This window comes from Saccostrea cucullata, unplaced genomic scaffold (genome assembly GCF_032062105.1).
Source record: "Saccostrea cucullata isolate Sc308-1 unplaced genomic scaffold, CSIRO_AGI_Scuc_v1 ctg282, whole genome shotgun sequence".
Lineage (NCBI taxonomy): Eukaryota > Metazoa > Mollusca > Bivalvia > Ostreida > Ostreidae > Saccostrea > Saccostrea cuccullata.
Genome location: NW_026933043.1, coordinates 366,914 through 394,827, shown reverse-complemented (window position 1 = coordinate 394,827; position 27,914 = coordinate 366,914). Strand labels below are relative to the sequence as shown.

Genomic DNA, 27,914 nt, shown 5'->3' with positions numbered 1-27,914 from the left:
CTAACACAAACTTGGTACCCACGACTGGTACTATCTCTATATAAAAGATATACATCTTATGAATTTTTGTTACATGCAGGTCATTGACATAGAAACGTCTATACCTAACCATAACTCACTTGCGTAGCGGGAATAGAAAATTGTGTCCTCATATATGATGAACTATTCCTTATTTTCGTATACTAAATTATGAATTGATTTCAAAACAAATTTATTTACTCCATATAAAATCTCAGTTATGATACATATTGTATTAGCTTGATTTTGATTATGTTCTGTGCGATATCACGGCTTTTAAACTATGTTCATATCTTACACTGACTTGATATCTCAATGTTTTAAAAAAAATGTTTATTGATTTTAATGGATACAAAAATCTGAGAGTGTTATCTTGACAGCTGATCTAAAAATATTATGTTGTCCTTGAAAGCACTTTGTTATCAATGTAAAATTCCGAAAGACAAGTTAAAGATATGCGACTTATTTTTATTTCTTTATTTCTTAAATTTTCTAGTGTGAATATCTCATCTGGATACGGTTTGTATCAACTATTTCTTTAATACATTTTTACATGTGCAGTAGAATATCGCTAGTTTTACTGCTTTCGTTTCATTTTGATAATTTTAACCAGAACAAGGAAGAAATTTGATGTTCAAGTACATCTTTCTTACCAAGGAAGTTACTTGTGTTTCCATTGAGGTGGAGTCCAGGGCAGTACCGACTTTAACTACAGACTTGGGTCTCATTATTACCTAACCAACCTTCAGGCGGTTTTTCTTCACGCGGTTAGGTTATGGACAATAGTAATCCTCATAATCACAGGTTATTGCAGCCCGAAGGACCGGGCTGCTCTATACATATAAGTTTAAATATTGGTGCATGGGGATTGAGCTGGGAGAAGTTATTCAGAATTAAAGGTTTTGTAAACTTTAAAAAGATTGTTAATCACAATGTTCCTTCCTTTTATGAATTACGAGATACAAAATATATTTACTTCCATAAAGTAAATCTGTAAAAATATATATGTTTTTAACATTTAATATATAAAGTTGCTTATAATTAAGGTCCCTTTTTTGAACATTGAATTTTACATGTCGCATAAAAAACTACTATACACAGTTCGTGTTTTATATTCTTAAAGTGAAATACATTTTTTAATATCCAGGTGATGCATGTGTCTGGTTTCAATTTATATTCATGCACCCAACATTTACTTGAGGGATTGGTAAAGTTTAAAAGGGTATCATTTTTGTTTGATTTTCATCCCACTATAGTTTTTCAAAATATTCTCGACTATTGCTTCCATTATTTAGACGCATGCCATGCCTTTTTCACATAAATTGAAGCGGTTTGATGATCAAGATTCATTTCCATTGTTTACTTTATTTATTTCCCGGGCGACAATTGATGGTAACATCAATGTTTTCTTGTGTATCGTTTAGTTTGACTTTGTAAGCAGTTATCCAGGTTCGGACGCACGCAATGATATTGACTTCGCAGTGTTCTGTACACCCAGGTGGCTGTTCACTTCAGTCTCAGCTGCGAATCCATGACGATCTATGGCATATTGATCGATGACGTACCTGAATGGAAGAAGGTACAACAGGAAGAGAAAGGGATGGAGGGCAGACCCATGGGGTACTGTAGTAGATAGTGACACATCCTCGGACAATGACGTTAATCTTCTCTGCTTGGATGCGGTAACTAAGATATTACTGTACCTTGCACTCAGGACAAGAAGAACTAGGAACATGACGTCACCTTCATCAAGAACAGCTTTTACGCGTGCTTTTTATCGCACTGCTGGTACCTGTCTTATAGAGTAGACTTTCCCTTCTAAAATCCTCCCGGTTAACTGGCTCTTGAGTGGATATTCCCTTTGGAAACCCCACACCATATCAAATTTTCCGGGGGAAATCCTACCCTACGTAGTAGTTTTTAAGTGTGATTTCCCCTTGAGGCAATCCCCCAATAAAACAGAATGGTTGTTCCTATGTTATTAAGGGGAAGGGGGCAACACATTGTTATAAGTGTCCCTTTTTTAAAATGTTGACCAGATGTATTGAATCATACAAGAAATGAAAATATTAAATAAAGCATTTTCATCTGGTTAAACTAGTCAAACTGGTTTATGAAAATAAAAAATGTAGTAATCGGTCGGACAAATTGTCACTGTATCCGTAAAAACAAAAAAGGAACCATTCTAGAGAACCACTTGATCTTATCCAGGAATTCGAATAAAAAGCGTGTAATTACGAGCAAGTGATTCGTTGTAACAACATGTGGAACTTGATTTCTGTGTAATTCACTCAAAGGAAATAAATAACATTTTCGAATAACATATACATTAATTGATATTGATGTCTCCAAACTTCTTATGTTGAAATACTCGAATTAACTACAATTGCCATTGTCATGAAACTAAAGATTTGTCATTTATTTTCAAATATTTGAAATTTTGCAAATTCATTAATAGAGGATAATGATACTCAGTCTTCTCTCTGATTTCAAATCAATTATTATATTGCTGAGGTCGAGAGAACGGCTTGCGAAAATGATGTTTCTTGTATATATTTAATTCAAAACAAAAACAAAATAATACATGTATAAATATTATTTATACATGTTTTGTTTTGTTTTTTTCATTGAAGAACTATTTGACTCAAATACTTACAGAATGGTATGTGGAATTCATCAATTGCTTGTACCTGACCACAGAAATTTCTCACTTTCTCTCTGAATATAACTGATTTCTAGATGAAATACTAGGCCTTTAGAAAGCAAACAAATTATCAAAGCTATAAGTGTGCCTTGATGAACATTTAGAATCGGTTGGCACATACGTAAAATTAGATTGTTTTATATATTGACTCTATAACTGGGGGATCATCAGAAAAAGAAAGAGGGGGAAATTTGGCTCTTGTGTGATATTTCCCTTTAGTGGGAATTCTACTCTTGTGTACAGTTTCTGGAGGGGGATCCTACTCTATAACATCGGTCTTATAAGCTGACTGCAAATCAGCATCCAGGCAATCTCTCTGAGATGTCTCTTAAGCTTCTGCACAACAACACGTTCACCACGTTTGCTGATAAATGGAATATTTGAAACTGGTTTATAGATACTATAACTATTCACGTTTCAGCCCCAGCTAAAAGTAATGTATTCATCAGTTAACATAATTCCTAAACATACAGTTTATCAAACATACCTTTGGAAATGTTAACACGTGCTTCCGAATTTAAGCATTAAAATGATTTTCTTTAGCAGACGATATATCGGCACGTAAACCAACTAAACAAGGTCGTCAAATAACGGATGTGGCAGAAAATGCTGTAGACAGATCTCTGTCCACCTGTTCCTCTACTGACGCCTCTGATACTGATAAAAATAGATATAATCCAGCGTGGTGGTATGTAGATCTTCAAAAGATAAAAAGTATATACGACGTAGAGATTTACTTCAGACTTTATAGTACCAGCTATGGTAAGTAATAAAATTCATCCGATCAAGCGATACTTAAATGTTCTTCTATTTGCATAAACCATTTAGGGTATATAAGATGCTTTTACCAAACTAACATAAATAGATCAACGAAATGGACTTTGGCTAATCCGAGTTTTCTCTATATTTCTTAATTTTTTTGTATATATTAGTAATTTTTTTTATGCGTCCTAGCTGTATTTACTTTTTTTTCTTATTTTCACATGTGGTAAATAGTCAAATTGAGGTACAGAATTATACAAAACAAAAATAAATTTTGATGTTTTAATATTAGAGAAAAAAAAAATAAATGGATGTTTTGCTCAGATCTGTACTTTAATTGGAAACCTTTGACAGTTTACATGATTGTAGTTTGTTTGGAAAACCACAATTATTTGATACATTTTAAAACTTTACTCCCTTATTATTAATCATGTCGCCCCGAACGAAGTCGGGCGACATATTGCGATTGTACGTAGGTTTTTTTTGTCCAGATTGTTTCTCGGAGATGGCTGAGACAATTTTCCTGAAACATTCCTCAAAGGACGATCACTGGTTGTAGTTGTGCCATGTGGTCATTCAGTTTCAAAATGGCTACCGTTGTCATGGAAACCTGCAAAAAGCGACGAATTTTATCCGCAGGTGTTCTCTCTGGTCCCTTGATCATTCGTCATGAAACTTTTTTTTATTTTATTGATTAGTAGTTGTAGTTGTGCGATTCGCATTTAAAATTTTCAAATAATCGATTATTGCCATGTAAACCAAAGGAAAGTGAAAATTCTTTAACTCTGATTGTTAAATCAAAGTACTGAAAGTACTGATAGGATTTGATGGTGGTCCAAGCTTAGGTTATGGGTATTGTTATAGTGATACAAAAAAATGAAAGTCTTGTCCGAAATTATCAATAGCTGCCATGGAAATAGGGGAACAGTTCGGGGCGACATACGCTATTGCTTGCAATAGCAGACTCTCTACTTTTACTTACTTTTGAAAATTCTTTCATGTCTTCGATAGTGTAGACAAATCATAAATTATTTTCATTGTTCTATTATTATGCATGTAATTTTGAGAATCAGAATCAGAAAACTAGAGAGTCTGCTATTGCAAGCAATAGTGTATGTCTTATATCTAAATGAAAAAGATACTTTGCATATCAGCGAATGTACATTGACTATATGAAAAAAATCTGATTGATTTACATACATTGGCCACGTTAGCCAAATGAACATTATAAATCAGATTACTTATAATGACCAGAAGGTGTTTTTGCTTTGCAGAATAAGCATGTAAGAAAGCATGCATGGATCTAGAGGGGAGGGGGGGAGGTCAGGACCCCCTTGGAATAAGCAAGGTTATTAACTTTATATGCTAAAGCAAGAAAAAAGTTACCTTGGACCCACCTTGGAAAATGCAGACCCCCCCCCCCCCCCCCCGGTAAACGCGAATTTGTGTGAAATGGGTATATGCCTATATGGGTATGAAAAATGATAGATTTGAGGCAATAGAAGTCATAGACTACGACCCCATACAACGATTGGAATTTTTTTTGACTGGGTGGACCCCCCTGGAAAAAATTTCTGGAAAGGTTATTCATATGCATGGTTGGCTAATTTAAAAATACGTCTTTTGATGTTAGTCAACATATCATGTTCATATTTTAGTAAAAAAAGATTTTAAAAAGAAATTTTATTTCTGTTTTACTTGCATGGCCGAAATCAAACTGCTGAAATTCTTTGCCTTTTATCTTTATCGTTTCATTAAACTTGTAGGAAAAATAATATTAAATTGTGGTGTAAAGGATTATCTGATAAACATTACTTTAACGTCTTAATTATCATTAAATGTGGGATGTGTAGATATTTTTCTTTATTGTAAAACAGAACAACGACAAAGAGAACGTATGTATGGATACAAACTGTACATCTCTAACAGTACAGCCTTCAGTCTCCTACACGAGGCTTACCTGTGTTACAATCATACAGGACCAGATCTACCTGATCTTAATGTTACTCATATATGTGTTTCTTTTGGACGATACGTAATTTTCTACAACGAAAGAGTTCATGGTGTGCATTATCCGGGCGATAAGATTACATATACACAGTTGTGTGAAGTTATAGTACAAGGTATTTTTTTCTCTTCTGTATACCATATTAATTGTTGCCCTTAAAATAGTCAAAAGTGAAAAAAACCTTCTGAAAGACAAATATATTTGTTTTAAAGGTTGTGAACTGGATTATGTTTATGGGAGTTTCTGTAATGAAACCTGTCCATCAAATTGCCAGGAAAGAAGGTGTTACGTAACTAATGGAACGTGTGTTGGATGTACTGATGGTTGGATCGGAGAACAGTGTCTTGATGGTAAGACTTAGATAGTGAGGTTTTGAGTCTGCCAAAATGATAAAACTAGTATTTATCCTTTGACACTGAAGAAAAAGCACAGAGTGTATTCTAAAGTAAAAAGAAAATGGTAAATTTGTAGCTTATGTATGTTGAAACATTAAACAATTTATAATTTGCATTCTTATTTTGCGGACGAGTTATATCATTATTCTGATAAAACGTTTGAAATGACAAGCATGGAGACAGCGAACAGTATTAAAGCTCATAAGTCCATTTAACAATACAAAATTATAGTAGAGCAAACACAGACCTCCAGAAAACCAAAAGTGGGATCAGGTGCCATAGAAAAGTGAGCATACCCTACCGACCTGTTACACCCGGCGTGTGCTCTTTGTCATGATCGGGAATTAACGGGAAAATTCATCGGCAATTATGTTAGTATATAATGGCCGAACAATTAGCATGAAAAAAGTCAGCATGTAACTAAATAATGAAACATATGGAGATAACGAACAATATTCAAGATTGAAAGTTCATAAGACAATACAAAAAGGGAGCAGAGCAAACACGGACCTCCAAAACACTAGAGTTAGGATCAGTTGCCATAGAGGAGTGAGCATTCACAGTCGATCCGCCGTGTGCTCCTTGTCATGATCGGGAAATAATGGCAAAAATCCGTCGTCAATTCAGTGTATAAATAAATAATGGACTAACAATAAATATGAAAAACGTCAGTCAGCGATGACAGAATGTTAAATTGTATTTTTTGATAGGGTTATTTTATAGACCATAGAGCGCATAAATGATGACTATAAACGAGACTGCTGATACTCTTGTTTCAGCAATCACATTTAAAATATGTTAGGTAGTTGTTAGATTACCATTGGTGTTTAAACAGTTATAATGTCTCTTTAAGCTTGTGTAGCTGGATTTTATGGAGCTGAATGTAAAAGAAAATGTTCAGACCGATGCAGAAATTCTTATTGTGATCATGTAACTGGTTATTGTGAGGGATGTCGAATAGGATGGATGGGACGTGACTGCAATAAATGTAAGATATAGGAAAGTATATACGATGAAGAACATACCAAAATGATTACAAAATTTGATTAAAATATATATATTTCCCCGAAAACTAAGGAGAGATAGGTTATTTACCAATGCTACTTTTCTTGGCCTTTTTGCACTCACACAGGTTTTAATTATTAAATGAAGGTTTAGGGTTACAATTGTATATATTTATCAGAAATTGCAATCGTTTAATTCAAAAAGATAGTATTTTAGGAAAACATTATAAATGCACATGAGTAATTGACAAATAATTATGAAAGAAAATGCACAGTATTTCATGATAGACATCATACAATTTACACACAATCTTTTACACATGTTTGACTCGTAAAATGCTTTATTTTCTATATAAATTTATTGAAACTGAAAAGTATGGGAATAGGTAACATTAAGTTAATTTTTACTTTATAATGGATCTAGCACCAAGAAGACAGACCAAACACATATACAAGATATGATGTCATACGACGTAGGTTCTACGTTAAGTTTTAACTCAATAATCTAATTCCTAAGGGAAAGCAGGGGAAGTTCATTATTTTTAGTAACTATTTTATATCATTTATTTGGCAAAACAGGCAAGTTACTTAATGTTTGATGTTTTGATTGTGGTTATGATTTTTTCTAAACAAAAAAAAAAAAAAAAAAAAAAAAAAAAACTATACATGAAATATATGGAGATGACGTACAATTATCAGACTCAAAAGTAAATTCAAGCAATACACATCGGGAGCAAAGCAAACACGGACCTAAAACATCAAAGGTGGGATCGGGTGCAAGGGAGGATTGAACATACCTTGCCGACCAGTCACATCAGCTTTGTGTTCTTTATAAATCTCGTATGGAGGTGATGAAGAAATATTGCTTCATAAACTAGAGCCGAGCTCGTTGCAAAGCAACGAGTAGGTCTTCCGTCCTGTTTGACCGGAAGTAACTTTCATTTGTAAAAAAAAAGAGTAATGAAGTCGAAAAATGGTTTAATCCTCCAAATCTATGTTCATTGTTGCAAAATCAAGCCATTTTTGGCAACTTCCGGTTTAACCGGAAGTACTGTCAACGGACGGGAAATTAAGATTTAAGCTTCCAGTGACATATGATATCCAAAAACCTGTCAAGAACAACAAAAATATGCAATTTTTGACTACTTCCGGTTTGACCAGAAGTGACGTCCTCGGACGTATTTTGACAACCTCATTAAATAAAGCTTGACATTTTGAACAACTTTGCTTATTTGATGTATTATAAATTCTCAATACTTTTTGAGATATTAAACAAAAACTTTCAAGGGCCCTAGATCCCTAATTTTAGGGGCCAGCCCCTTTTTAATGATTTCAAGTGAAAGCGCTTGTAATTATGCACAACTTTTATTCAACATGTCTTAACAAAATATTTTTAGTTTTCAAGATAAAAAGGAAAATATCTGTAAATTTTCGCTCTTTTAGGCGTTCTAATTTATGACCCCAATATAGCGCCATTTTGAATGCAGAAATCAAAAAACAAAAACCAATGTGCACAACTTCAATCCTTCTGTTATCTAAAACAAGTAAAATGTCTGCTCCAGCTTTTGTGGTCTCTGAGCCTTTATCCGGAAACGAAAGCCTATGATTTTTCGTTTAAAGGGGAATAACTCAAAACCGGAAGTGACTTTTTGAAATTTTAGTCATTATTCTGATAGAGTTTATAAACGTCTATAACCTCTGAAAATTTGAGAGAAATCCGTTGAGAAATGAGTGAGATATGAGGCCTCAAAGTTGGCGTTCTAGGAAGTAGAAGAAAAAAAAAGAATAATAATCTTTACCAACAGAATCAGTAGAAGGTCTTCCGTTGGAAACGGAAGACCTTAATAAGGAAAGTTGACCTTTTATGGCAAGTTTATTATACATTAGGGACAAACACTTATGTGCCGGTTTTACTCTCCTTTCACAATATCTAGTAACATATTATGAATTCACTGAATTTGAATTCATTATATTCTTTATATGAATTGTATACACGTGTATTAGTACTTGTACTAAAATTTGGTGTTCAAAGGGAAAACATGTGATAATTCATCCACATTAATGCATAAAAATAAATGCCAAAATAATCATAAAATAGCAATGTTGTCTTTATTTTAAAAATCTAGTGTTTAAAAAACCATTTTACATTTTTGAAAACAGAATTTTGATTTAAAACTTGTATATACTGTTGGACAAAATTCGAGTACATGAGAATTTATTATTTAACAGCATGCAATTATGGGACATACGGAGAAAATTGTGAAAAGAATTGTAGTGTGAACTGTGCAAAGAAGGAAAATTGCGACAGAGAAAGCGGAGCTTGCGATGACGGATGTGTACCGGGTTTTAAACGCTCAAAATGTGAAGAAGGTAAAAGAACGATTTTTTTTTTATATAAACAGGGGATCTTTTGCTGATGTATTACAAGTAAACGATGTACATATACATTACTCATTTATATCAACTATTGCTTGAAATTAAGTGTAGTAATTCTTCGAAATTAAAGAATTTTATGACAAAGGACAATATTGAAAAAAAGGTGTGTGTGTGTGTGTGTGTGTTTTTTTTTTTCGCAAACTGAAGTATAGAGAAATATAGAGTTAATGATGATCGTAATCTGGTTTGTGACACGTGAGAATTCGTGGTATTGCCTTTTTTTTTTTTTTTTATTATTTTCTTGTACACATGTTTTACCTTATAAACATTCCAACATTTGTATTAAATGTTAAATATATCATCATTAGTGTGATAAATAAACATATATTTGATATAATTGAATACGTTTAGAGTCATGAAATATAAAGATAACTAAAATGAGCATGCTCAGAAATCTACAACAAAAGCAAATTGATAACAGAGCGAATTTTGACCTCTGAAAATTAAGTAGGATCAAGTGCAATTAAATAGGATATCCCCTATTTAGTGATTTGCCTAGATTTATATAAAAATGTTTTCGTATACTTTTTTAACTCTATATAACTACAACATGTATCTGTATAAAAATTGATAATCTATTTGCATGTTTTCGAAGAAAGAGGGTGGGAAAAAGACTACAATTAGCCTATAAATATTCATTTTTATATAAACGATATGTACATATTCTATTTTTTCGAGTTTATTATTTATTGATTTATTTTTTATTTATTTTTTTTTTGCAGAATGTGATTTTGGTTCATATAGCGTAAATTGTTTAAAACTATGCAGTGGAAACTGCTTTGAAAATACAACCTGTAATAAGGTTAATGGGGAATGTATGGATGGATGTAGAGAAGGCTTTCAGGGAATTATGTGCAATGAAAGTAAGTATCAGCAAAATTTGTCATGCTATACTTCTTGTAAAAAATACCAAGGCAGGTAAACATCTGCTATCAACCTTCTGCGTCATTAAAAGTCACTTACTGGTATCCTTAAAGCAAGCGCAGATAAGCGAGCTCAATAGACTAACGTGTACGAACAAACGAAATTCGAAATATTTGTACACACGTCAAACAAATTTTTGTGTGAAACCTTCCCAGAATTCCTTTGCTACCAGGATTGCATGCGATAATGGCAAATAAAGAAATTACACAAGAGAGGCTTTCAGTTTGAAAAAAATTTAAAACCAAAAGAAATACTCTAAAATGTATTTCGTCAAAAGTTACAATACGTCTATAGTTTCAACTAGAAGCTCGGCTATCTCCGTAAAAGCGCATATTTTCATCGGGTCGAATTTTTGTGGTTTAAGGAAAATATATAGGTTCAAGGGGATTTGATTTCGTGGTTAGAGAATTGTTTAGTAGTAATATACAGAACAATTTTTTTTACTTGTTCTGTTGTGGACTTTTGCGAGGAGCGCTTACTAGTACTTTCACAGTGGACGGCTTACATTTACACGAGGACAATGTACGGAAACTCTTCTACAATCTTAATATTTAGCTCAACATTTAAAAAAACGAAAACAAGGGGCTATTTCAAAGCATTAATAAGTTGTCCATGAAGAAAAGACAACCGCCCTATCCTCAACTCCAGGCCATTATATATTAATGTCCCTAACACCATAACCTATCACCACTAGAAAGGTCTCTTAGCTATTATCAATTTTGTACCTCCGTACATGATACAATTTTAACGGAGTTGACTGTAGTTTTCATTGCGCAATATATCGCGCATCATATTAAAATGAAGCGTATTTAGTGTTTTAATGCAACTTTTTACACTTTATTGATAAAAGTAAACAACATTACGAATTTACAGTTTTAAAAATGTAATTAAAATTTCACATAAATAATTTTTAAACCGATTTTGCAACTGATAGGTAGGTCGACATCGTCTCAGCGTGTTTTTGACATTATGATAAACTGAAGCTCTCAAAGAAAGGGGTAATAAAAATGTTATTACAGAAAAATATAACAAACATATGTTCTTGAAATTTTTTACAGAAATTTGAGAATATCATTATTTTTATTGTGTTTTCATATAAATCCTTTGCACCCGTCATATTTTGTAGTACTCAATAAAAAAAGGAAAATTCGTTAATTTTTGGAATTTTGAGATTCCCCTTCTGGTAACAAGACGGTAGAAGTTTGTGTTTCTTACATATAATGTACAATATAGTATTAGTCATCAAATATTATAATCTGAACAAAATATTTATTGTAGTATTTATATAATTAGCTTTAAAGTGCTGAAATTTGACGTTTTCCTATATAATCTTGTAGTAAACGCACCTGTATTATGAGACGGTCCCTCAAAAATAGCTAGAGTTATGTATGGTATAAAAATGAAGAGTTCACACGATAAAACCCCAGTCGGCCCCCTTAAATATCAAAGTAAGCCGTCAGCTGTAAAAGTCAGTGCTTCCAATGGGAAAGGCAAGCTAAATTTTATGATATTTGAAATTTTTTTCCCCCAATTTTCTCCTTTCACTTATAGGTAGATTTCGATAAAATACAGCGACCAGACAATTGCAGAGTGGAAAAATGTATCTCCTTGCGCTCACATATTTCAAGGGCATCACAGAATGGGGCAAGGTCAAAGTTTTTAATGGAAATTGGATGTAACCATATATATGTAAACATAAATAGTAACTTCTCCTAAATGAGAGATTTATATCTTTCAAATTACTCTTTTGGTAGAAGTAGTATTTTATTAGGGTACACACATCAGTGACTAGTTGCATGCTAAAATTAGAGCAAAATTTGGACAACTATTTTGTCAATTTTCCGGAGGACATACATGCATGGCACATAATCATTCAAGGGGGTCGACTATAGTTTCCATTGCGCAATATTTCGCGCATCATAGTAAACTGAAGCGTGTTTATTGTTTTAATGCAACTTTTTTCGCTTAATTATTAAAATTAAACAAAATTAAGCAATTATAGGTATAAAATGTAATTACAATTTGATATAACTAATTATTTAACCGATTTTGCAATTGATAGGTAGGTTGACGTCGCTGCAGTGTCTTTTTGACGTTATGGTAATCTGAAGCTCTTAAAGAAAGGGGTGATAAAAATATTATTACAGAAAAAGTAATAAACATACGCTCTTGAATTTTAAAACATAGAAATTTTAGAATATCTCCAATATTTTTATTATGTTTTCTTGTGAATCCATTGTTTACGTCATATTTTGTAGTACTCTATAAAAAGAGTAAAATTTGCTAATTTTTTGCATTTTGAGATGCCCCCTCTCTAACAAGATGGTAGAATTTTGTGTTTCTTACATATTGTATCATATAGTATTACTCATAAAATATTATAGTTTGAACAAAATGTCTATTGTATTATTTGTATAATTTGCTTTGAAGTGCATGCTAAAAATTGGCATTTTCCTATATAATCCTATAGTAAATGTACCTGTATTTTGAGACGGTCCCTCAAAAATACCTGGTCGGTAGATTTTCCCCAAACTTTGCATGTACACTGAAATTAATGTAAGTTATATATGGTATAAAAATGAAGAGTTTTGCTATTTTAGTTTTCACACAATAAAAATATAGTCGGCCCCCTTAAGCATAATGGGAAGTTGCTAGAAAACGAAATACAAAAATGCAAGCCGTGTTTAACCATCCACATTTCCTTTTATCATTTGAAAATTCCCGAAATGAAATGTATTTTTTATAATCATTTTTATTATTGTAATTTATTACACAGCGAATCCCGATCCCGATCAAAGAAAGAATTGATAATTGATAAAATATTGTGTGTCATTGTTGTGTTTTAAAGTTTTCTTACCAGCCAATCAAATTCGAGTTTTATCAATAGAGGTATAATAAATTACAATAATTGCACATTGTAATTAAAAGAAACCGAGAATGATACACAGCATACTCTATCTTAAAGTAGACTACAAGTGTATTACAAGCTTTATTGAGATTAAACCCTCCTCTATCTAAGGATCCATCCACAAGAAATGTATTTGAAAAGAGTTAAAATAATTTATAATGAATAAATGAATATATATTCTTTTTGAATACTAAGGTTTTCATGGAAATGTTGCTTTATGCAATGTAAAAGAAAAATCTTAAAAGCTACATTTATACTCATTGTCAATACTTTGTCTAATTTCTTCCTTGAAATGAAAAAAAAGATGTAAAATATTAACATACTGTTAAAATCATATTTTTATTAGATGCATTTTTAATGTGATATGTCATATGGATTCTTTTTATGTTTTAGATTATATCTGACATAGGCTATGATTTTATTAATATTTAGTGTTTCTTATTTAACAAAAGAGAAAGAAAAATACAGAAACTTAGGTCTTTGAGATACAAAGTTAATGTTATCTTTGCCTATTATCTTTTATCAAGCTTGTGACCTTGGTACATTTGGACTAAACTGTTCTAAAATATGCAGCAGCCATTGTGTAAACAACTCCTGCCATCACGTGACTGGCTCCTGTGATAGTGGTTGCATGCCCGGATGGAAGACTGACAAATGCTTCGAAAGTAATTATAAACATGATAAAGTTATAAAAATATCTCGATATTATAAGCATAAATGTACATGATGTTTGTGTGTGTGTGTGTGTGTGTGTGTGTGTGTGAGTGTGTGTGTGTGTGTGTGTGTGTGTGTTACTATAACATATCTTATCTATGTGTGATTTTTTTGTTTCTAATTACACCCTAACAAAATACTATAGTTAACTATAGTTTACCATAGTTAACTATAGTGATAACTTTAACACTAATAAAAAACAAATGAATTACTATAGTGACCACTTTGACACTTTCATTAACTATGGTGGACACTTTGACACTGTGATTTACTATAGTGATAACTATGAAAACTTTGATTTACTATAGTGATTACTATGAAAACTTTTACTATGGTAAAGCTTTGATTCACTTTAGTGAACACTTTGAAAATTTTGATTTACTTTAATGATAACTTTGACGCTTTAATGGTCACTAGGAAAATTTTGATTTACCATAGTGATTACTTTGACACTGCGATTGACTATAGTTAACTATAGTTAACTATACTAAACTAAAGTTAATTATAGTGATTTTTAAGGAAGGAAATACTGATTTATGCTGAGATTTTAATCTAACATTTATGTTTTGTTTTCTATGTTTTGAAAAAAGAAATTTAATTGATTTTTTACACAACATTACATGTACTTTATATTCATCTTATCCAAGAATGTAGTAATGGAACATATGGTATTATGTGTAAAGAGAAATGCAGTGGAAATTGTTTGAACATTAAAACATGTCACTATGTCAGCGGTTATTGTAATCACGGATGTCAGGCAGGATATAAAGGCGAGAAATGTGATGCACGTAAGTTTTCTGATGAATCGGAACGCAGCCTTCAAATATGACGCATTCCTTCTTTTTTGCAAAAGAAATGTTTCATTTCATAACATATCAACATTGTTGTTTATACATTTATGAATTCACTGATTCATTTGTTATTGAATTTTTTAGCATGTGACTCGGGAACCTTTGGCGAAAATTGTTCGCGGATGTGTTCTCTAAACTGCTATGATATATGTGATAAAGTCAATGGTCTCTGTAAATGCAAAAAAGGATGGGTTGGCATTAATTGTTCCGAAGGTATGTCTAATTACATTAAACGAGAATTATTTTGAATTTGAGTAAACTAGACAAAAGTTTCGTTGGAAGACATTTTACTTATAAAATGATGTTCTTTCTTTTTATTTTGGGTAGGGGTTACTTGTAAATATTATAACACGGACAAAATTTAAAGATACTGTAACTTTAAAAAATCAAAGTACTGAAAGTACTGACAAGCGGTTAGCATGCTTTTATGGAATATGACTGTACAAAGTAGAATAACAAAAGATGCATTAAGTGATGATATTAAAGTAAGCATGCATATCTTTGTCCAATATCATCAGCGAAGAAGCAGACACACTGACTTTTGTTGTACTTAACTTAATGGTAAAACCAATAACATCCCAGACTGATGTCACAAATGTATGTTTCAAAATATCAACCTGAGATTTTCAGTTTGAAAGACAGGAAGTTCAATGTCAAAATTTTCTTCCTAATTGTCTCCATTGGTGGCGTCCAAAAGTGCTCAGAACGAGAAAAAAAATGTTGATGTTGCAAATTTAATTGTCGTTCATGCTCTATTGATTTTGAAAGAAGAAGGTATGGTTTTAGCTTTATTGCGCCCTAAAAATGTTATGAAATCAAAAAGTTTTGAAACTGGCTTAAATATTAGTTAAATAAATGACTGATAAATCAGGAAAGAATATGCCATGAACGTTTACCATTCTGCAAATATGACGTCATTAAAGTGAAGCATTTCTCTATTTTGAACAGAAAAAGCCTCAAAATGGCAAATTTCAAGGGTGATTTCCTTTAGAAAACAGTGTCCACAGCCGTCGCCCACGTTATTTTTTTTTATATTTTGTGCAAAATTAAGTAACAAATCACATATCTCAAGTTCTTTGTGGGCGATGCCTGTGGACAATGTTATCTGAAAGAAAACTCCATTGAAAATTGGTGTCTTCTGGAACTTTTAAAAAAAATACAGGAAAATGCAAATGTTTATGACGTCATAATTAACAATTAAAAACACAATCGTGAGAAAAAAAAAAGACTTGTACGATTTTTCTGCATTGAATTTCAATTATTTTAAAAGCATGGGTTTTTAACTTTTACACCAGTTTTATTTTTTAGAAAATTAAAGGGCAAAATTTGTCTGGAAACCGATACCATCTTCTTAGGTAACTATAAAGGCTACTATAGCAAACAACTCAAAAAGAATATTAAATGATAATTCAAATTCTTTAGATTAATTTATTTGGAGTGTACATAGATCTTTAGCTGGCTAGTCTGAGAAAAACGGAAGGACGAGCAGAGAATTTGTAAATTAATTAATTTCAGAGAGCTTCAGTTTCTTTGGCTCACTGCAGGTCAGCAAGTGTGACCTGTTATTGGGAATGTTTACTTCTCCTAGGCACCGGAACTTTCAAGGATCCGTTTTTATTTTGACACCTATCACTGTTTATTCTGTATTTTGATACAGATACTGAGTACATCTGTTTATTAATATTATATACTATTTCTCTCACAGGAAGATAGACAAGTAAACAAGATAATAAAGTTTTAAGAAATGTACATTATTAACTTTTCATACAATTAAATGTTCGAATAAGTAAATGGTATATGACAATTATTTTAAAAAAGTCGGCAAATATTTAAATAAAAATGTGATCGTTTATAATCGTTTGTAATAATTAGACTGAGGACAGAATTTTTCCCTTGAATCAAAGCTTTCAAATAATTTCAATTGAGAAAAAAAGGAGAAGAAAACAAATGTTTCATTATGGAAGTAATCCATAACTGTACATCTTACAGATGTATTCAGTTTGTTTTTTTTTTTGTATAAAGGCTTCCTTCATTTACTAGTATTAAGGGAAGCCTTAATTTTTCAGCAAAGAAAAAGGAAACTCGATCGAGAGATTCTCCGATGTTTTGCAGTCGGTAATAACCTTCAACCCCTTTAGCCAGTAATTAACCCGTCCTCCCTGTGTCAGTAGCATAATTCCGTCAAATATTTATTGTTCATGAGGGGTGCCTTATAATTTATCACAGGCACCTGAATTTTTATCAGCAAGTCTCTAAATTAGCCAAATATCGAAACAGTCTATCCCCTCTATATAAAGTATAAATACTCGACGTGTGCAACGCCATTTTGACCCCTTGTTCGATTCAGGCTTCAATTCAACATATAAATCGGATATGCCTACAGGTTTTCGTGTAGCATTGGGTTCAAATATGATATTTCTCGCTATATATTTCTTCCTTAAGCTTAAATCCAACGCGTTGATAATGTTATCAGCTAAACTTCATGCTGACTTCGAATTTCGTCACAGGGCCCGATCGCCATCAGCTGACGTCACGGAAATTTAATCTCGACACCAAATGCTCCTATACATAAACGTTTTTAATACAAAAATTATAAATTTATTTCATTGACAAACAAAATCAGAGAAAAAAGAAAAACCGAAAGATTATGTTGTTTTGATAGTCTTGATTTTAATTAGCATATGTTATATGGGTTAGAAAAAATTATAGGTAGAGGCTTTGTCGATAGGTAGCGCCTTATGGAAGTTTCCGTTGTCGATACATGCCATAAAGCGGTTAGCGAAGCTAACCGCTTAAAAATAGATGTAAACTCAAAATATTTTTATTAATATTGGAGATATACAAAAATCTGATAAGAATAAAACTTTTTAAAAATAATATAGATGTTCCTTCTTATACATTTAAAACTTTGAGAGAGAGAGAGAGGGGGGGGAGAGAGAGATTGTTTCACTGTATTTTTATATGAATATAATAATATGAGATGTGGAGTTAAAAGACGAATGTTAAGAATGTAACGTTTTAAAAATACACATTTTAGCAAGAATATTTGGAAACCATTCCTTTTATTCATAGCGTAAACCTATCGGTTCAAATTTGGAAAAAGGTATTCATAACAATTAAAAATTACAATTATATGATGAATATATGAATAACAAAAAAGGGAGAAGAAAATTAAACAAGAGGTGAAATAGAACAGGAACAAAGTCCAAATAAAATAAAATGATACATGTATTGACATCATACGTATTGGCGAAGTATTCAAATACACTCGTTATTTTCTATCCTTTGCACACATTTACACAAACATATTTGTTCTGACAATTTATGGTCGTAGAAACCAATTAAGGGTTAGAGGGAGGGTAAGAAAATATGGTTACTTTATATACTTGTTTCCATAAATAAAAACCATTATATATATAATTGTTGCTTTTTTAACCCTGGATAAGTTTTATTCAAATCTGAGACTATGCATGCCAGACCTATCAGAATTACTTTGGTGATTACAGAGAATCGCTCTTAAAAGGATAAAATGCAGCACATGTTGATACTTTTATATTTTTGTATTATTATAACCTCAGTGTGTCCACCTGGTACGTATGGAGAAGACTGTGGAGAGGAGTGTAGTGGAAACTGTGTTAACAACGATACCTGCTACCACATCAATGGACATTGTCTCTGGGGCTGCATTGAAGGATTCCGAGGGAAACGCTGTGATCAACAATACAAATTAGGTACGAGAAGCACACCAAAACAGTGAATATGTCCTCTTAATCTTAAAAATAAAGAAGGTGAAGATAACGATCAGTGATAAATCTAAAAGAAACTATAAACAATACAAATATATTAGAAGTGCAGAAAAAAAAAAAGAAAAGAAAGAAAAGAAAAGAAATTGACAATGCTTGATGAAACCAGTGAATGAGTCCCAATAAATAGCATACTAATTAAATGCTTTGAATTGAGACTATGAAATGAATGATATAATTAGTTATTATTTTGTTAAGAAGGAATCTGAGTTCCTGATTTTTTGTTTCTCAAAGATATTTACATAGTGCAAAATTTTAAATGTGTTACACGAAGAAAATTTAAATTGTTACCGCGTTGTTACAGTTCATGGAGAACCCGCGCATAACTAATTAAAAAAAATTGAGATAACAAACAGCTAGCACCCAAGATCAAAAGTCCATAAACAATCAAACATAAGAGCAGAGTGAACATTGAGCTCCAAAACATCTGAGGTAGGATCAGGTGCCATGGAGAAGTGAGCCGCCTCTCCCCAACTGACCAGTCATCTATTCTAAAAATATATGCCGAAGAAAGTAAATAGCAGTCCTAGTTATACTGTGACACCTGGGTTGGGGCAATTTACTGTTTATAAACCGCTCCAACCCAGGTGTTTCCAGTAAAATGTACGTTGCTAATAAATAATGTATAATTCATTCCTTATAATTTTCAATTACTAAGTATCTAAATACAAAAAGCAAGACAATTTCTCTCTTAAAACGCCTTCAAATTGAGTCAAATTTTAAATGTAACGTCAAACAGATTGAAACTTTTTTGACGTTAATCATTATGACTTTGGCAACCCAGGCTATACAATATAGATTATTTTTTTATCCAAACAAATGACGCGTTACAACTAACATTCATGTATTTCTATATATTCTCCCATGTGCTTTAACAGTCGGTTTTCAAGGATCATATATGGAAGAAGGAGACAAAGCTGATGGACTTACAGCAGGATTAGTAATTTCATTAATGCTGAATGTCGGACTCTTATTCTTAATAGTACTTCGTATCTTCAGGTATGTTTATCTCTAAAAGAAAAACATACTAGGTTTCACAATAAGATTGAATATAGATTCTTCAGTGGATTGTAGAATATATATACCCGTATAATTGGAAATTTTAGCGAGACGCAAATTTAGCGATTTATCCTTAAAAAATGGTAATTTATTTTTAGCGAGAGGTAATTTTAGCGATTTTTAAATGCTTACTAAAGAAGCTTTTACAAATAAAATGTAATTATTTTTTAGCGATATTTAATTTTAGCGATCTCAGGACCCTCGCTAATAATGCCAAAATTAAATCCTCGCTAAAAATTCTCCTTATACGGTATGTAATTTGGGTCTTTTTAAAGAAATTCTTTATAATTCTTAAATTCAATTTTGTTTATATTTGTACAAGATTTCAAATCATATTATGATTTGAAACTAATAATAAAGTATTATTCACTTCAGAAAGAAGAAAACTGTAGAGAAAAATGACCAACCTTCTTATGAGATCAGTGACAGAGAGGGTACTCAACGAAGATCAACCTCTGATTGCCATGTTGAGAATCATGTTTACGAGGAGCTAAATCCGTCGACATTTATCGAAACCTCTCGTTAAATGATATGAGAACAAGTTCTGTATAATTCCTACTGAAAACATTAGAATTATTTTGTTAAAAGAAATTGAATGTACACACAGGTACCGTAATTCTGAAGATGATATTAAAAGATGTCCGAGTTTCTGTTTGACATTATCTATGTGGTTTTTGGAGACTATGTCTTCCAACAATCTTTTGGAATTCCCGTGGGGACCAATTGCGCCCCGTTATCAGCTGATGTATTTCTTTATCAAATGCAGAGGAATTTGTCGAAATCTTATACGTGAACAGAAAAACGTTGCTAAGGCATTAAACTCAATATTTAGATATATCACCGACGTATTGTTAACAATTGTTATTTCCATTCTGATATTGATACCATATATTCCTGTGAGCTTGAAATAATATATACCACAAAGTCTGACTCATCTGTTTCTTATTTAGATAATTCTTTTGAAAAATACCTCAATGGTGATCTGACTACCAAACTTAATGATAAACGTGATGACTTTAACTTTTCAATCGTCAACTCCCCTTACTTATACAGCAATATGCTTTTAGCACCAGCATACGTGATTAATCTCTCTCAGTTGACTCAATACGCTAGAACATGTTCTGTGTATGTACGCAAGAGCATGATTTTTGTATGTGCAATTTCTTACAAAACGAGGTAGATTACTAACAGAGATATTGATGAAACAAGAATATCAGAAACCGCTTTTAAAGTAATTCCGAAAGTTCTATGGTCGATAGAGAGACCTTGTCAGCAAATACAATTTATCATCGATTCGATTCCTGACTGACGTTTTACATATTAGTTGTTAGGTCTCCCATTAATTTGTTGATGAATTTTCCCGTATATTTCCCGATCATTTCAAGGTGCACATGGCTGGATGCTCATTCCTCCATTGCACCTCTGTTATTTAAGAGATTCATTTATGCTCTGCTCCTGATTTGTATAGCTTGACTGGACTTTTGAGCTTCAATACTGTTTGTTAATTACATATGATTTTAAAATGGCGTTTGATTTATCATAAATACTGTAGAAGCACAAATTTTCGTGGGCATAAAATATCGTTGTTCTGCCATCAAACATAATTTCGTGGGCATTTAATTTCGTTGTTTGAAAATTAACCCTATCCAATATAAAGTCAAATAAAATTTCGTGTGGGATTTAAATACACACTATGAGAAAAAAAATCAAAAGTGCTATAAGACTAAAGATTTTTTTTTTTGAAATCTAAGAATATGTTAGAAAAACTTCATTCCCTGTTGTAAGACAGCACTTATAGTAAATAAATCACCTAAAGGGAGTAAGAAAATTAGTAAACGTAGATATTTCTTTTCCTTTTTAAAAACCGTTCACGGTAGCTTAGTGGTAGAGCGTTCGCTTCGTGATCGGTAGGCCCGGATTCGATTCTCGTTCGCGGCGCCGCGTCAAACCTAAGGCGTAAAAATAGGTAGTGACTGTTCCTTCGCCAAGCGCCCGGCATCGGAAGTGAGAGTCACGGGTCTTTCGGATATGATCTTAAAACGTAGGTCCCGTATCACGGTAGGCGCTGGCACTATAAAGAACCCTCACTGCTCAATGGCCCTGAGTGCTGAGTATAGGTCTAAATTTGAAGCCCTTCACCGGCATACGGTGACGTCTCCATATGAGTGAAAAATTATCGAGAAGTACGTTAAACAATATATAATCAATCAATCCCCTTTTAAATACAACCCAGGGCATTAGTGCATATAAAATATATATTTGATTTTACTGGTCGATAATAAGATATTTGTACATTTTGAATGATACAAAACCTTTTTATGCTACCATATATCTTACATTCTCAGTGTGAATTACTGGAAACATGGAATGTTACATTTGATGTACAACCCGGAAAACATTAATGATGATGTTTATCCTTCTGAAATGAAAAGTATCAGTACATAAGTATATCTTATAAAACCAGGCCCCAGGGATCATGAAACATCTAAAGCTTAAGTCAAAATTTTTCTGTTGCATTAAAATATTGTAGAAGTCAAACAGGCCAAAATCAAACTTTTTAATATTATTGCTTTACAGAGGTGTTGTTATCTTCAAAGTAAGGGATTAATTGATAGAAAATAAGCATTCTACAGGCGATTGAAAATTTGACTTAAGTCTAAGTATTTTTCATGATCCTTGGACCAGGACTTTCTTTTTGATAACCAAAAATGTTTCTTCATACGGAAATCGTTAATGAATAACGAATAAAAATCAGACATTGCATTTCGTTGCTTTATTTCATACACTGAACTGACGACGTTTTTTTCGTTATTTTCTGATCATTACAAGGAGCATAGGGCGGGTGTGACCAGTCAACAGCGAATGCTCACTCCTCCTTGGCACCTGATCCCGCTGATGTTTTGGAGGTCCCTGTTGGCTCTGCTCCTATTTTGTATTGTTTTATGGACTTCGATCGTGAGAACTGTTCGTTATCTCCATATGTTTTATTTCAGAACTTTAATCATTGTTGACCAATTTGCAGTCATACAACACAGAAACTAAAGGAATCTTTACGCCTATCCTTGTCAACAATAGAACAAAATGATTAAAAGTCTGTCAAATTGTTTAACATGCAAAAGTTAACGGACCTTGAAATTTAATATACTACTCATAAAACATAATAGCACATAAACAATGTATATGATAACAAGATTTAAAGACGCAATTTTTTACTGTTAACTTATCCAATTTGTCAGTCTGGATATTTCTGCAGGATACGTTTTGTATGACACAATTTTATCCCAAATAGAATATGTCGTAGATTTGCTTCTTTCGTTTGACTTTTTTAAAACATCATTGATTAGTCATAGGGAGTTTTCCATTACCAAACAGGACACAGGAAAAGCGTAAGGAAGACCCGAAGCCCTGTCAGTGGACGCCAGTTTAGATACTGTGACTAACGACAAGACGTTTGAAGGAAAGAGGTTAAAGGAGTACTTTGGCGTTGTGGGCACCAAGCCTCTCCGAACTCCGGGACGCTAATATTACGACGTTGATGTTTCCTATCGCATCCAGACGTGAATCTCGTTCGATTGATTTATTGTATTTTGTTACACGTCCCTCTCGAGAATTTTTCACGTATGCCGGTGAATTTTCACCTTTACTAGGCACTCAGGGCCATTTAGCAGTGAGGAATCTTTAGAGTGCCATCGCCTGCCGCTGACATGGGGCCTCGGTTTTTAGGTCTCATCCGAAGGACCCGCAACTTTCACTTCAAAGTGGCGAGTGCATGGGGAAGGAACAGTTGCTACTCATTTTTTATCGACGTAGGTCGGTCGCGGCCGAGATTCGAACTCACGACCTCCAGATCACGGAGCGAGCGCTCTACCGACTGAGCTACCGTGAACGGTGAATCTCGTTCGAAATGCCCTGATATTTGAGAGAGGGAAAGGGGGATGGGAAAGCAAAAATAACATTAGGTGCGCTAATGAACGGTTGGCGAGTTTCTGCTGAAAGGTACTCAAACAGCTTCTCACAAGTTGACACTCTTGTTGCACATGTCGATGTCTTACGAGGTTCTGCTAGATGTGAACAATCGCCATTGAACGATGATTTATTCCTCAAGCCAAAAAAATTCTACACTTTCCGTAACTAAGACTTTACGGAACTTCTCTGACCTGTGTTCAGAACCCACAACCCATACTCTGCACAGGAAGAAATTTGCGCATTTAAAATCTGGAATCGATTTATAAATTTAAAAACTTATTACTTCGTGATTTTCCTTAGGAAGTTCCAATAAGGCCGCATTTTGCATCGATTAAATGTTTGATATTCAATCTGCATGGATATTCGGATTCATTTATTGTATAAAGAGGTTAAATAACTGTGTTTGGAATACAAACTCTCTTCAATACATGTGATAACTTCCTTTCAAATAGAATTTTATGTTTAATATGTTTAAATTATCAAAAGATAGATGGTATATATTACCAGTTTGTGTTAAGTATAGGTATATGATAGAACGGTTTTCCGGTTAAGTGATCATTTGCAACTTACCCAATACATTTGGATGCATATTTGTTTTGCATGACAGTTTTCTGAAAAGTCTTTATAGATGACACGTTGAGTTAAGTTGTGAAGGTGCAAGTTTTTAATAAATGTTAAAAGGGTTTCTGTGATAAATTTTTGTTTAAAGATCGTTCTATTATGAAATATATGGAGATAGCGATCAGTATTCAAGAACAATAGTCATACAGCAATACAAAATAGGAGCAGAGCAAACATGAACTACCAAAACACCAGAGGTGGGATCAGGTGCCATGGAGGAGTAAGCATTCGTTGCCGACCGGTCAAACGCACCGTGTGCTCCTTATCATTATCGGGAAATTACGGAAAAATCCGTTGTCAATTAAGTGTTTAAATAATGGACTGACATTTAAATTGTATTTGTTGACAAGAACATCGTATCGCGCAGCACAGTTAAGGTTACAAAAAGGAGGCGGAGCCTAATTTGTACGGGAAAACTTGACTATGACATCATACACAATATACGTCATACATCATTTCTTTAAAATACCACCAAATGAGTTTATCTGCTAATTTAACCAGTAAGAAATCATCAAACTACATAAAAACTTACTACAGTGTGTTGTTTTGTCGTTAGTTATATCCCCACATAACAAGTTATAAGCAAGTCACTGATCGCAATAATCTTGTCAATATGACGTCATGACAACGTGACGTTGTTTGTATGCAGTGAGAGACAGATCAAGTAATATTTTCTCAACAAAATATGTATTCTCTAATTAAATAAAATATTATTTACAAATATTCTATGAGCCAATAACTTGAAATTAATGTCCTCTTCACTATTTTATTAATATATTTTCTATACATTACGTATTTAATTGACACCGCCGTATATTTGTATGCAAGTACATCGGAGGGTAATGTGAGGGGTCTTAAAAAATCGATGTAGTGCAAGTATATACACTCTTTGGATGAAAGTAAGCTTTTACATTTCAACTATAGAACTATTAAGGTATCTGAAAAGTGCTGCGATCCTGATGAAATCTTAAAAACAATTTAATTATATGAATATTTCATGCCGCTGACCAGCAAAAAATAAAGCATTCGGTCATACAAGTATAATTTTAAAAATGAAATTGCAGAATTTTGACAGGATCGCAGCACTTTTTAGAAACTACAATGCGTGTTGAAAATATTTATTTACTAAAATTGGAAATTTAACTTGGTTGTGCCCTTGCACTAGTGATATTTATATGTAACATCAATACTCCAAGTCAATGTGCTAAAATCGCGTGACTGCCGCATCACGTGACTAGTCTAAATATAAAATATAATGGTCCTCGTAATGTAGTTATTAATCATAATTACAATTATCCAATATAAATAATGTACTAAAAATAATTGCCAATCCGATGACGAAAACATTTTTAAATACAAAATTTAGTCGATATTTCCATTGCGCACCTTAACTGTACTGCGCGACCACAGAACTTACGAAATGATGACTTTAAACAAGACTGCTGATACTCTTGTTTCATCCAATTGTCTGTCGGTAATTATATAAGTGTATTTAGAATTGTCTTGTCACGACAATCAAAAGTTTTAATATTGAAGTCCTATCTCTTCTCACTCAGAATTTATGACCAAGGTTTATATTTTTGAAAAGTAGGTCAAATTTTAAGGTCTATGTCACGCGGTCAAAAATCATAGTTTTTTCTTAGAAAGGTCTTCTCACGGGTCATACACATTTTACTATTAAAAGACCTATCTCTTCTCATTCAAAATTCATGGCCAATTCAAAGTAATGTTTAATTTTTCTTAAAAAGTATGTCAAGGTTGCAGCGCCGAAAATCATTGTGTATTTAGAAAGGCCTTGTTAAAGGTGATACACAAGGGTAATATGAAAGTCTATATCTTCTTATTCAAACGAAAAGACCAAGGTTAAAGTTTTTCAAACTTTATGGTGTATGTCACGAGGTCAAAAATCATAGTGTAACAGATATTAAGTAAGGTCTTGTCGCAGGTAATATACATCTCTATTATGAAGGCCGTATCTCTTCTCATTCAAAAGATATGACCAAGGTTAAAGTTTTTGTGACGGGTGGACAGTCTGACAGACGGAAAGACAAACAGGCGAATGAGATATTGTCCTTGCTTTCGCGAAAGGGAGGGACAATAACATTATTAATCGTAGCTCTTCTTTCTTGAGATGAATGTCTTACATTTTTAGCATATCAAATATACTTAAATTTATTTACAAAATAAAAAATGGTATTCTTCAAAATGAAATATGTGGAGAAACAAACACTAGTAGTATACAAGCTAAAAGGTCCATGAAACATTACAAAATAGGAAAAAAATATCAGAGGTCGGATCAGGTGGAAAAAATATCACAAGTGCGATATACATGACTGTACATGATTATGTATATACAGTTTTACCTGGTTTAAGCTAGATAGCAAACATGTAAAATAGGAATGGAATTATAATTTTGTTCTCATGTGATCAGCATTGTGGATTTATTTTCCCTTCTTATATTAAAAGCATGATGCATATATCAAACAAACATTTCAAATCGGGAGAAAATCTTCAGATATTATGCACATCTTGTCTCTACTTGGATCTATTTATACGAAATTGCAGGTACATTTGTATAATGAAACGTAACGATAATATCGACCACTTCATTGGCACAGTATGTAAACCTTTAACAATGATGTGTTTATTTAGTTTACAGGATTTTAAAAAGTCTTAGTTTGTTATTTTTAACTACTGTTTCTAAATATAACGTTGTTGTCCATGACTGAACATTTTTAGTTATGTAAAACCTGTAGGACAAGCTTAAGATAATGCGTCTTATTTACATTTGTTTGTTTTTAAGGTTTACAAGCGTGAAAATTACATCCGGATACGGTTGGTATTAATTGCTTCTATAATACGTTTTATATCTCCAATAGTAAATCACTAGTTTTACTTCTTTCGTTTCAATTAAATGTGAATCTCAGAACCCGGAAGAAACCGAAGGCCGTTATCGTATATTTTAAAAATCATTTACCGATGCTTAAACACAAAATTATATGATTTAATTATTTTCTTTAAAAATAAGAAATACAGAAACAGCTGGAGAAATTCCTACTCTGACTGTAACTCTTTCGGAATTCATCCTAGCTGAAATTGTAGGTATTATTGCGCATGAATATCTTTATCCTACCTATTTGATATACATACGCTTGTACATCATGTAATATTTATTGATTTTTCTTCTGCATGGGTGGAAAAACGTTGTAAATGGATTTTTCAATCAAAACTTTTTTAAAATACATTTCATAGTTGACTTCAATTCGTGGTTCTCTCCATACCTCGAAAACCATTAAAATTAAACCCCAGGAAAATTATATTAGTAATTTCACAGTAATTAAATATTAAGTTGATAAATGTAGGAAAAACAAGGTACCGTTTGAAGTTATACTTAATATGAATGAAACAATAATTATAATCCCCTGTCGACCGGTCACAACCATCGTACTCTCTGTGTCATGATCGGGAAATAAGCGAAAAATCCGTCGGCAATTCGGTGAGTAAATAATAAACTAACAATTGTTATGATAAATGTCAGTTAGTATTTGACTAAATTATAGATAATAGTTGCTGACAAGACAAATATATCGCCAAAACAACTAACGGAATGATGACTGCTGATATTCTTCTTTTATCATCTTGTTTGACAATAATTTACCTCGTTCTAAAATTTGTTCATGTGTAGAGCAATGTCTTGCATATCGAATCCACTGAAATATATAAACTCCATGTATGGTGATA

General features: G+C 32.7%; 1 protein-coding gene across 8 annotated transcripts in view; it reads left to right on the top strand.

The window, feature by feature from the left end:
* The window catches only part of LOC134237084 (multiple epidermal growth factor-like domains protein 11), a 59,221-nt gene that overhangs the window by 18,283 nt on the left and 13,024 nt on the right, over positions 1–27,914 (top strand). The window contains exons 1-13 of one of the 8 annotated variants that reach the window (XM_062719176.1): positions 418–537; positions 3,269–3,484; positions 5,362–5,607; positions 5,705–5,842; positions 6,741–6,875; positions 9,121–9,261; positions 10,050–10,190; positions 13,687–13,824; positions 14,521–14,661; positions 14,809–14,937; positions 18,303–18,455; positions 19,406–19,526; positions 19,962–20,944. The exons of 3 other annotated variants lie outside the window; for them this stretch is intronic. In XM_062719176.1, the coding sequence (XP_062575160.1) occupies positions 474–537; positions 3,269–3,484; positions 5,362–5,607; positions 5,705–5,842; positions 6,741–6,875; positions 9,121–9,261; positions 10,050–10,190; positions 13,687–13,824; positions 14,521–14,661; positions 14,809–14,937; positions 18,303–18,455; positions 19,406–19,526; positions 19,962–20,112 (1,914 nt within the window). In that variant the 5' untranslated portion in view covers positions 418–473 and the 3' untranslated portion in view covers positions 20,113–20,944. Of the gene's footprint in view, positions 1–417; positions 538–3,268; positions 3,485–5,361; positions 5,608–5,704; positions 5,843–6,740; positions 6,876–9,120; positions 9,262–10,049; positions 10,191–13,686; positions 13,825–14,520; positions 14,662–14,808; positions 14,938–18,302; positions 18,456–19,405; positions 19,527–19,961; positions 20,945–27,914 lie in introns of those variants that run through there. 4 more of the 8 variants (XM_062719175.1, XM_062719178.1, XM_062719174.1 and 1 more) reach the window with 4 other exon arrangements.